The 12,500-nt window shown below is 37.0% G+C and overlaps 1 protein-coding gene and 1 pseudogene across 3 annotated transcripts in view; both read right to left on the bottom strand.

Annotated features, from left to right (window-relative positions):
• Nucleotides 1-499, bottom strand: LOC308626184 (ATP synthase subunit O, mitochondrial-like; annotated as a pseudogene). Its single transcript has one exon. The product of its transcript is annotated as an ATP synthase subunit O, mitochondrial-like (transcript).
• A 9,707-nt stretch (nt 500-10,206) lies between these two features.
• Nucleotides 10,207-12,500, bottom strand: part of BLTP1 (bridge-like lipid transfer protein family member 1) — a 216,686-nt gene continuing 214,392 nt past the window's right edge. For both annotated transcript variants that reach the window (XM_081223831.1, XM_081223832.1), the window contains one exon: nt 10,207-10,965. In XM_081223831.1, coding sequence (XP_081079957.1) covers nt 10,749-10,965 — 217 coding nt within the window. In that variant the 3' untranslated portion in view covers nt 10,207-10,748. The remainder of the gene's footprint in view (nt 10,966-12,500) is intronic.

Genomic DNA, 12,500 nt, shown 5'->3' with positions numbered 1-12,500 from the left:
TTAGAAACTCTCCCACATTGCTCTGCTCAGCTTCTGAATCTTGGGATTTGCAGACATTCAACATATTTCTCTCCAGTACGGACAATCATTTCACCCATGATTGATGGATCAGTCTTAACTTCCAATTTCAATACTTGGCCTTTACTTAGGAAGCTCTTCAGGACCGTTTTTAATTCAGTAAGAGTGGCTTCATCTAAAGAGGTTGCAGTGGTAACTGTGCAAGGTGCTTCTCCATTGTGGACATTCATTGTAGAAAAGGCAGAAATGACTCCAGCGATATTGTTCAAGCGACCATTTTCAGCAAGCAAATTGAGCAGGTTGGACATGAGGGGAGAAACCTCTCTTGTTGTCATGTCATTTAGGCTTTTCACTTTAATGGAACGCTTTGCATAGGGATTCATAATAGAAGCAGCCGTTTTGGGTTCCTTCAAGATTTGTGCTATTCCTTTTCTACTTGCTTCAGTTTATCCTGTTTAAATGCAGCAGAATAAAGAGCATATCAGAAAACGCTTTTGCTTTCCCAACATCACAACAGCAGGTGAGGGTGAGCCAAGCGCTCTCCCTCCTGTACCACAGCCTCCATGGTGCCCTGGGGTCCTTTGTACATTTCACAAGCGCTGTCACTGTGCTGACTGCTGGGGAGTGCAAGATGGTGAGAACAGTCGCTGCTCTTGGAGACTCAAAGAGAAGCTGGGAGGACAGATTTGTGGGCAAATAATTGTGGCAGTGTGATAAGTGTCTGCTGAAGTATGGACAGGGAGTCCGAAGGGAAGATTCCTTAACTCTGCCTGGAGGTACTGGGGGAGGCATCCAGGAGGACATGCCCTGTGAGCTGACCTTGGAAGGGTGGGGCTGTATGTGACCAAAGCACAGCAGTGAGTGGATGTTAGGCTGGGGGAAAGTGATGAAGAGGGGCGTTGTCTCATTCCTCTCATGGTCTTCAGGAAGTATCTTGTCCCTGCCATGGTAGCATTTACTAATTGTTAAGCGAGGGGCTGCAGAGTTCTTGCCTACATTGATTAACTCATTCTCCCCCACTCCCTGCTTTTTAAATTGCAAAAGCACTATAGGCTAATGGTAAAAATCGCAAGCAATGCAAAAAACAAAAAAAGCAGTAAAAAAAGAAAAAAAAAAAGGGAAAGGTCTGTCTCCTTCCTTAATCTCCTTACTTGAGACAGTCACTATGAGTATGTAGTTTGGTGGGTATTCTTCCAGTATTTTTCTATAGATATGCAGACATAAAAACTATATAGTTTGTTTTGCAGCAGTGAAGTTATATATTTTGCTCTGCAGTTGCCTTTGATATGGTAGTATGTGGGCAAATTGCCATTGTTTTGTTTTGTTTTGTTTTTTGCAGCACACGGGCCTCTCACTGTTGTGGCCTCTCCCGTTGTGGAGCACAGGCTCCGGACACGCAGGCTCAGTGGCCATGGCTCACGGCCCCAGCCGCTCCGCGGCATGTGGGATCTCCAGACCGGGGCACGAACCCGTGTCCCCTGCATCGGCAGGTGGACTCTCAACCACTGCGCCACCAGGGAAGCACAATTAGCTACTATTTTGTTGAGGATTTTTGCATCTGTGTTCACGAGGAATATTGGGTTATAAGTGTTTCTTTCTTGTAATGTTGTTGGTTTTAACATTAGGATAATTTGGCCTCATAGAATCAGTTGGGAAGTATTCAGTATTATTCTACTTTCTGACAAAGATTAGGTAGAATTGGTATTATTTCTTCTTTGAATGTTCTGTATTTTACAGTAAATTTTTCAGAATCTTCAGAATTTTTTCAGTAAAACCATCTGGGGCAGGAGTTTTCTTTTGTTTCGGGGCGGGGAGAAGGTTTTAACCTACAAATTCAATTTCTTTAATCAATATAGAAATATTTATGTTATCTATTTTTTAGGTGAGTTTTGGTATTTTGCACCTTTTAAGAGATTAGCATATTACATCTAAGTTTTGTGTGACTGTGTCAAATACATGGCCATATAATTTTTTATTATTATCTTAATGTCTGTGAGATAAGTAGTGATATCCCCTCCTTTATTCCTAATATTGGTAACTTGTGTCTTCTTCAGCCAGGCTAGAGGTTGATCAATTTTATTGATGTTTTCAAAGAAGCAGATTTTGGCTTCATTGATTTTTTTCCTGTTATTTTTCTGTTTAAATTTTATTTATCTCTGCTCTCATCTTTATTATGCCCTTCCTTCTTCTTGCTTTGGATTTGTTATTCTTGCTCTCTAATTTCTTTATTCAAGCATAGTTTACTGATCTCAGATCTTCTTTTCTAATATGAATGTTTAATTCTATAAATTTCCCTCGAAGCACTGCTGTAGCTGCATCCCACAAATTTTGATACATTTTCATTTTCATTTAGTTTAAAATATTTTAAAATTTCCCTTGGGACTTCCTCTTTGACTCTTGGCTTACTTAGAAGTGTGTTGTTTAATTTCCAAATATTTCAGGATTTTTTTCAGATATCTTGTTTAATTCTGTTATGGTTTAAGACGTACTATCTTTGTATGATTTCTATTTTATACTTGTTAAGGTTTGTCTTAGGGTTGAGTGTGGTCTGTTTTGTGAATGTTCTGTTTAAACTTGGGAAGAATCTATATTCTGCTGTTGTTGGGTAGAGTGTTTTATAAATACCAACTAAATTGAGTTGACTTTTAGTGTTGTCCAGGTCATCTATATTTCTACTGATTTTCCTCCTACTTGTTCTGTCAGTGACTAAGAGAGGCATCTTGATATCTCCAGCTATAATTGTGAATATGTCTATCTTTTCATTCCTATCAGTTTTTAGTTTTTACCTCACATATTTTAAAGTGTAGATGTATACACATATAGGATTATTATGTTATCCTGGATGATTGACCACTTTATGTCACATCACTGTTTGGTCTGATAATATAATATTCCTTGTTGTGTAGTTTATTTTTTATGAAGTTAATATATCTACTCCAGCTTTCTTTTAGTGTTTTCATGATATGTATCCTTTTGTTTTAAACCTATCTGTATCTTTATATATAAAGTGAATTTATTGTGGATAGTGTATGGTTAGGTTTTGTTTCTTTATCCAATCCAATTTTTTTTCTTTTTTTACTGGTGTGTTGGGCAATTCACATTTAAAATGATTATTAATGTGGTTGGATTAAAATCTTTAATCTTAAGGCTAGATGTTTTTTCTGTTCCATTTTTTTTTTGCTGACTTCTCTGGGTTTAATTGTACATTTTTTTATGATTCCATTTTATCTCCTCTGTTGACTTAATATTTACATGTCATTTAAGAACTTTTTTAGTGGTTGCTCTGGAATTTACAGTAATATTTTAAAATAATCTGAGTCAATCTTCAAACAATATTATACCACTTAGCATCTGTATATTAATCTTATAACAGTGTATTCCCAGTTATTCCCTTATATGCTATAAACACAATATATTGTTACAGCTTTTTTGCTTTAATAGTTAGTTATCTTTTACAGCAATTAAAAACAAAGATATTTTTGTTATCCTCATTTACTTTGAACACTCTACATGTCTTTATATAGATCCAAGTTTCTGACTATATCATTTTCATTCAGAAGTGTTCCTGCCCCTTTTTCAGATCTAATATTGGGGCTAGTTCTCCCAGCGGTAGAACTTTTTTTCCTTTTTATTCTCCTCCAGCTTCAGTGGGTTTCCACCAGTTGCCTCAGGCAACAATTTTGTTGCCCTTCCCTCTGCGGATTAGACTTGTATTCCTTAGGAGATATAGAGGACATGGGTCTGGGCAGGGTTTCAGTGGTGGCTGTTCTTCCCAGTATCTAGCCAGTATCATGGGGGAAGCTTTTTCAGGATTCATCTTGATTTATCCTATGAGCATTTTGTGGGATTCCTGGAGAGAAAGCTTACAGGAAGACACAAAAGCCCCTAAGTCTGGCTCCCAGGGGCATCACAGTCTTACTGTAGCCTTTGCTTAGCCTATCTGATTAGTTAAAAATTACTGGCTGATTCTTCTTATTAGCTTGTATGGCATTTGGCCCAAGTAAGCAAATGCTCAGGTCCTGTTTGTCCTTATGCCTGTCTCTTCAGATTTTCTGTTAGTTGTTCACACTATGACCTCAGTTTTCTGATGGGTTCAAGAAAAATTGTTAATTTACAATGTGTCCAGCTTTTTTTTTCTAAGGGTGAGCACAGTGCTTTTTTCCAGTTCTCTACCTCTCCAAGGTGAAACCTCAAGTTGTCTGATTATGTATTTTTAAATGAATAATTCTGGGCCTGAAACTCCTAGGATATATCTTGGATACATATAAGAAGAGTGATCTAACCCCCCACTACCCTGATTCTGGTGATGCTGCACGTTAGAATGAGCTAAGGGGACTGTCATTTTACGTTGCCAAAGTTTACCCAGGTTGCCAAATACCTGTTGGCCTTTTCTTTATTGTTTCAGCCCCAGTCAGCATGTTAAGTTTTGCATGTGAGTGCTGTAGAGATACAACGTGATGTTTTGGGCCCTATGTTTTAAAAAGTGATTAAAATTTTAACACAGCCAGAGTCTGATAAATTTTAGGTGAGATTTACCTGACTTAGGCTCTGGGACAGATAATCCACATAATTTGCATAAAATTCCCAGCGAATTATACAGTAAAAGAAAAAGTTTAAGTAATTTAGTGTTTAAGACATTTCAGTGTAACTTAAATGACCTTGTATTTCAAAACTATGAGTGTTGCTTATGTGCTGATTTTAGTAAACTGCCTCAGATTTAATACTATATAAATATTGCTATTAATTAACAAATGATGGATTGCCTAGTGTATAAATGGAAATACACCAGGTTTTAAATCCTTGCCTTCACATTTCTGACATACTGATGTAAAGTTAACTAAACACCAGATGGCCAAAATATACTGTATGACTTGAAGGACATTTTGGGAACTGTTGAACTATAGTACTTTCATCCTTCATACTTGACATGACTCTCCATTATTATTTGACAAGGAAAACTGGGAAATTGGGTGTGATAGTGAATTCCCCATCTCATACCTGACACCATCATTAACCAAGTCGTTCAAGCCAAAAACGCAGGAGCAAGGCCATAGTGTAAGGCTGTGAACAAGGACACCAAGCCAGGGGGGCAAGTGGGGCTGAAGTATACCTTCACTCTGCTAACCAAGCTATATGCCTTGGTTTGGGTCTTCTATGGCCTGAAGAACAAATGTTCTTTCTAATTTCTGATCTCATTAATGTAGTTTCCTTGGCCATGACCAGGAACTATCATTGACTCCTTTCTTTCCCTCCAGCCTTATTCCGCAGTTGGCTCTTTTGGCTCTGTCTCCATAACATGCCCTGAATGAGTTCATTTCTTATCACTTCCACTACTGCCACCCTTGTCCAAGCAACCATTGTTATCTTTTTCTGGGACTTCGCAGTAGCTTTCTGACAGGTCTTCCTTCTTCCAGCTCTTGTCCCTTTAACCCACCAGTAAGCCGTTTTCCATTTTACTTTCAAAAGAGTTTTTTAAAAATAGAAAAAATATATTATTTAGATCTGAGAAAGAAGTGGGTGAAGATAAACGTGTATATGAGAGGCAGTGTTGGATAACGGTTAAGTAATTGGGTTTTTGGAGTTAGCACAGTGTTTTATTTTATTTATTTTTAAATTAATTTTTGGCTGCATTGGGTCTTCGTTGCTGCGCGCGGGCTTTCTCTAGTTGCGGTGAGTGGGGGCTACTCTTTGTTGCAGTGCGTGGGCTTCTCATTGCGGTGGCTTCTCTGGTTGTGGAGCATGGGCTCTAGGAGTGCGGGCTTCAGTAGTTGCAGCATGCGGGCTCAGTAGTTGTGGCTCGTGGGCTGTAGAACGCAGGCTCAGTAGTTGTGGCGCACGGGCTTAGTTGCTCCGCGGCATGTGGGATCTTCCTGGACCAGGGCTCGAACCCATGTCCCCTGCATTGGCAGGTGGATTCTTAACCACCGTGCCACCAGGGAAGTCCCTAGCACAGTGTTTTAATTTAGACTTTGCTGTTCATTTTTTCATTCATTTACAAATGTAGCCAACAAATATGTTGAGTGTCTACCATGTGCCACTGTTTTAGGCCTTGGGGATTCAACAGTGAACAAAACGGGAAAAACAAAACAAAGAAACCCCCAAAACCCTGGCCTTCATGGAGCTCACATTCTAGTGTGAGATACAATGAAAACATAAGTAAGTAAAATTATACAATGTTAGTGAGAAGTGCTAAAATGAAATTATAAAGTTGAGAAGGGAGACATATATTTATATAGAAGGAAGTTAAAATTTCAGGTAGGATATTTAAGGAGTACCTCACTGAGAGGACTACTGTTAAAGACCTGAAGAAAATTAACTATGGTCAAGTTACCTGGCCCTCTGAGTCTCAACTTCTTCATTTGCAAAATAAGCAGATTATCATCCACTTCATACATTTGTTGGGAGGAATCTATTAACTGATAGATATAAACAGCTTAGTACTGTACCTGTTACCCAGTAAATGCTTGGTATTATTATTTTATTTCATATATGAATAAGTACTGAAGCTTTAAAGGTACTTTTAAATGTTTGTCACAGAACTTAATACATAAAACTTCCATGACAGAAGTTAAATAGGTGGTAGAACCCTCATTTCAACTGGTCATATGGTGGTGGTTAGAATTTATCATTTATTTCTTGTACCACCCGTTCCATGTCAGTTGCCTTCAGTCAGTGTCTCAAATGATTGGGGCTCCTTATTCAGTGGAATAATCTGTCAAGAATTATGAAGGATTTGAGATTTTACTGTACTTGAAAACTTTAAAGTTAGCCTGCCATAGTTATCGATGCTGGCAGAACACGAGACTTGTGATTCAGTGACAAAGAGTAGTGTGGCCATCAGTATGTCTGAATGGTTCTACTTGTCCCCAAGTCCCATGGAAGCAGCATGTATAGGTCCAGATGAATGTTGCACACACAGTAGGGTTGTGTTACAGGAGAAGAACTTTCAGCTTAGGGAACTCTAACCTTTTATAATGGGCAGAAGGAGACACTATTTTCCAAGGCTGTAGGTAAATTTACCCTTTGCTCTGGTGGCAGGTACTATCTCTATTTTCCAGGGTTGCTCACTGTACAAATAACCTGGAGAATATAGTCCTGAACAAAGAGCAGTTAGACTCTTGCTTGCAAGATGTGTGGAAATGTAGGAGACCCACTGAGAATATCTTCCAAAGTGTTCTCATCTCTGCTTCTGAGGGAGCTGAGCCCTAATGGACATGCCTATGGCTGCTGTGCTCTGCCACTCATTTAGAGGCACTAATAGACTCCTTCAGGGCTCACCTTGGAGCTATCTGTGTCATCTCCATTGCAGCAGCAACCCATTTCCTCACAATTAATGGAATCAGTCCACGTGTCCAGTACCTTTTCCTGGTTCAACCAGTCGGCATCTGGAAGCCCAGGTAACTAGGTGGCAGCCTCAGATTCTAATTTAATGAGACCATTGTGTGTTCCTGGTGGAAACATTCCTCCCTTGGATACTAAGAGCTCTTTTCAGTGGAATTGGACAGAAGGTATACATTTTGAAGGTGCTTGTTAGGTATAATAGTGAAAGGAGATAACTGTATCTTTCAACTCTGAGTTATTGAACCTATGTATTTTGTTCATGAGAGATACAGGATGAGATACTGACCACTAGTTTAAAACATCTACTACATTATGTAGGTCAGCACCCCAGCCATACATATCTTTCTTAGATTGAGGAATCACTGAATCTTCAGTAGGCTAGTCTATGATGATAAGTCCAGCTGCATATGGGTAATGATAAAACTAGTGAAACCCATGGGCATCAGCTTTCTCTCACTGTAAGTTAGGTAAGTTTTCATTCTGTTGAACAATGAATAAACCTGTTAACAGGAAACAGTAGTAACAAAGTAATAGTAACAATAGTAATAGTAAAGTATTTAAACAGAAAACTATTCATGTTTGATGCTTAAGATAAATATCTGCTTTCTCCTGTCCAAAGGTTGGAATTCATTGAAAGACACATATCAGAGATACGGAGGTTAAAAAAAATAGTCAGCTTTATTGCCTAATGAATCTGAATTGGAAAATGTGCTCAGCTGTCTGGCCAAATGGGGTTGCCATCACTAAATACACAAACTTCCTCATTCTATCAGTGCAAGCTGGACAAATCCAGCTTGCCCCTTACAGCATGCACAAGGGAGGAAATCAGAATTGCATCCTCCTTGCAGGCAGGCTGGCTTCAAAAGATGAAATGAGAATAGGCTCATTCATTTTCTCTAGAAAATGAATTTTCTAGAGAACTTTCTCATTTTCTTCATAGTGAGGATAGAGAAGGTTCTAGAGCAATTCTATTTAGTGTAGTCCATGGACTGAGGCCACTCCATGAATTATTAATGTTCTACAAGAAGTATAGAAATTGAGAGTACGCGTTTAGAAGTTCTTACAGCAATTGACAGAACACACTTGAATCTAATAATAAAACTGAATGTAAAAAATTAAAAATTTGAGCTTGTGTTTTATATGTTGAGTATTTTAAAAAATGTTTTCATTTTGAATAATTGATCTTTACTGTATTTTACAAGTATTGTTTTGGCAGTTTAGATTGGTACTGCAGATTTATATTTTGGTACTGCAGATTTATATTTGGTGCTACATATAGGTAATTTTAAAAAAATGATTCTTCACTACAGATGGTTTGTGAATCCCAGGTCTAAAGTGGGCCAGGAATTACGATCTTTATATGAGAAAATCCTTTAGATTTTGTCACATGTCATTGGAATGTTATAGAAAATCTGGATGTATAATGTGATTTACTAGAATAGGATAAGGTACATGATACTCAAAATATAATTTTAGCAGACTGCCTGGAAACTGGTATCTACACAGGGCTGTATCTTTTTTCATTCAAGGATAGAGATCATCCTTGGTTTTTGTTTGTTTTGTTTTACAGTTGTGTACTATTCCATTAAGTGGGTCTGTCATATTTCATTTACCTGTCTTCCACTGATGGACATTTGAATTGTTTCCATCCATTTATTATGAAGAATACTGCAGTAAATATTCTTACATAATTATTTCACACATACGCAGGTATATCCAGTAGTGAGCCTGTTCAATAAGGGATGATGTGCCTTTGTAATTTTAGTAGCTTTGCGTAATTGTCCTTCATGGGGGTTGTGCCAGTTTACACTCCTACCAGCACTGCACAAATATGGTTTTCCCATAGCTTTGTCCAACAGAGCCACAGAAATTTTCAACAGTTACAGATTTATTTTAAATTGCCCTTTTTTTGGTAATCTCATATGTCAATACATTTAAAGCCAGAGGAAATTTTTCACATTTAGAACTTACTACTAGCACACTGTTTCTTGGAAGCAGAGAATTAATACCTGAAGTACAACTCCAGGAACTAATTTTCAAAATTTTTACTTATTCTGTTGTTTTATGAAGTAACTATCTTAGATAGTTCTCTGGTAAGCTTGACCAACAGAAATATTGTACCTATTGCTCCCAACTGTAGAGCTGCCAAGGGGGAAACAGAGATCAGGCAGATGATTCATAAGATGGTCTAGCAGAATACAAAATGATGATTCTAGACACTAGGGTTTTAGTTTTGCTACTGAATTGCTGTGTGACCTTAGATAGCAGTTCTTAATTCCCCTACTGACACTTAGTGTACATGCATATCTACATACATACCTATACACACACACCCTTGGCTAAGTGTCTTGACTCTTGAGCTTTTAATCTGTCAGAACAAATAAATGCAAAAGTCTGCACCAGAGGCTTTCTTGAGGTGTTTTCTAGCTCATGGTTCTTCAGTTCTACTCTTTACCCAGCCTTTAAACTGACTATTGACTTAGCTAGATTTCAAACCTGAGTTGTGATTAACAGTATTATAGCTACCTTTGAATATTACTTTAGATTTTGCTATTCTTTTAAAATTTATTTATTATATTTACATGTATAATATTATACATATTCGTATGCACAAGGAATACATATAAATATATAAAGAATATAGTATAATAAAACAAATAGCTGTGTACTCACCAGTAGCTTAAGAAATAGAACAATACCTAATATTTCTGAAGCCTCTGCTGTACCTCTCCCTGAGATAGTTTTTTATAAGTATTTTTTTCTGTGAAAACAGTAACTGACCCAGGATGGGCATCTATTAATTATAAAAATAAGCTATAAAAGGAAGAAAAGTCTCAAACAACTACAGACTGAAACCAATTATTGTGACTTTATTACAGTAGTTACAAACAATACTTTAGTGGTATGTATTTGTATCACAATTACTCAAACTATATACAAATAGGTATTTATACAAGTCTACACTTAAAAAAAAGAAAAAGCAATTAATGTCCAAAAAAAAAAAGTCACATTATCAACAAAATTTTTTTCTAAACGTTATGGCCAATAACAAAGGAAATTCACAGTTATTCTGAAAATATTTTAAAGATGCAGGAATCATATTGCACATAATACAGTTATAAACCTTACTGAGCAAATGTGTATATTTTAATCTAGTTTTTCACAAAATTTACATTCTCATGCAATACTTCACTGTATACAGAATGGTGGAACTAGAATAAACAGGTTAACTTACAAACTTTTAATATAATGGCCACAAAATTAGAATTTTTTAAAGTTATATTTAAAATAATTTTACTATACAAAAAAACCCCCCAAAAACCCAACACTCCAGTGTAATAAAGCTTAACGGACAGAATCAAAATTTGTTCACAGATCAAGTTACATTTTTAGTGTTCTTCTTTATCTTTTCCTTTCTTTTCCTTTTCATCCTGTAGTGCAGTACCGAGTTTTTTAATAAGAACTGACAGAACCTTGTCCAGTGGGTCCATGACTCCTCTTTGAAGCCACTTAGGAATAGTAGTCCTGGCATGATGAAAGCCCAATTTTTGAAGAATATAATCAACGCCTACTGGATCAATTTTTCTTCCAGTCCAAGAAATTAATCTAAAATAATTACAAATTATTATTAAGGAGTACAGTGCCCTAGCACAGTCCTGAAGATAGGTTCAAGACAAAGTATTTTCAGTAGATGCAAATGATTATCTAACCTGCAATTCCTGGATTCACTGTAATAGCACTCAAAAAATGTGTGAGCCTACACAGCAACGGCATTTATGAATTTCATCGTGATTAATTTATTTTAGGCCTCAAGTTACATGGTCATCTTAAACCTTTAAAGGACATCTGGCTCATTCTAAAAGATGGTATTAACTTGATGGGGGGAATCCTTTCATGATGTACACGTATATCAAATCATGATGTTGTACACTTAAAATATCTGTTTTGTCAATTATACTTCAATAAAGCTGGGAGAAAAAGGCTAAAATTTACTAAGTGTTTGCTATGTGCTAAACATGTTTGAAGGAAGAACCATTTTCTCCCTATTCTTTCTATTTTCTTCCATATAGAAGAACAGCATTAGTGAAACACACCTGGTCTTTCTCTGCCCCCTTATTGATGATTTATCTGATTGGCAAATTAACAGAAGAACCGAGTAGTGTAGTTCAGTACCCTCCTCCCTACCTGCTCTTCAGGAGCCACTCATTTTGAACTGTTTCTCCATGCCATAGGTTTTTCAAGGACAGGCCCCTAAATAGTTAGCCCAAGACTGTTCGTGGCTACCTGTAGCTAGGTGAGTACACAAGGCTGCTGACTGCACAACTCTAGCATCCCTCTGCCCCTCACCTCCTACTTGAGTTCTGCATCGAGACCCTGTATGTAAGTCCAAGCCTAGACTTTGTAATAGAAAGACATTGTTGCTTGACACCAAACCACATTCTGTTATCAGCTTTATAAGTATTAAAGCTGTAATTTTGATTTCCAGCTGCCTCTTGCTGTTTCAATTGATCCTGAACTTAGGTAGGGAAAAGGAGGGTATGAAGCACTGGTCTGCTAAAACTCTAATGGTTTAATAAGGTTTTTCCATTAATTAACTCATGTAACCACCCTGGAATGTAGGTAATACCATTTTCCAGATTTTTCATATGAGGCACCTGAGGCATTAGATCCTTTGGCCAAGGTCACTCAGCCGCTATGCTATGTAGCTGGGCTTAGAGCCCGGAGCCCTTAACCACAGGCTCCACCAGTATATCGTATCGCTTAATCTCTTGATAGGTATCTAAAATATATACATATATATGTGTTTATGGCAAATTTAACTTTTTATTCTCATTTTAAATTAAAAGATAGTCAATTTCATTATATTTATAGAGATTTACATATACTGAACAGTTTTCTGTATTAGGACCTTTGCAGTATTTTAATATTGACACTGTTAATATTTCTCATGAGTATATATACTATTAATACCAAAGTGTATTGTTGATTTGGTTACAACATATTTTATTAAATACAAATTACTAACACAAAGTCACTACTTTCTGCTTATACAGGAGTCCACTGAATAATGGAGATCTTACTAGTTTGGAATGATTCTGTGGCATAAATATATCTGAAAAATAACATCTAAATGAAATATG

This window comes from Mesoplodon bidens (genome assembly GCF_964165515.1).
Source record: "Mesoplodon bidens genome assembly, chromosome: 1".
Lineage (NCBI taxonomy): Eukaryota > Metazoa > Chordata > Mammalia > Artiodactyla > Ziphiidae > Mesoplodon > Mesoplodon bidens.
This window is presented reverse-complemented; position numbering and strand designations above follow the sequence as displayed.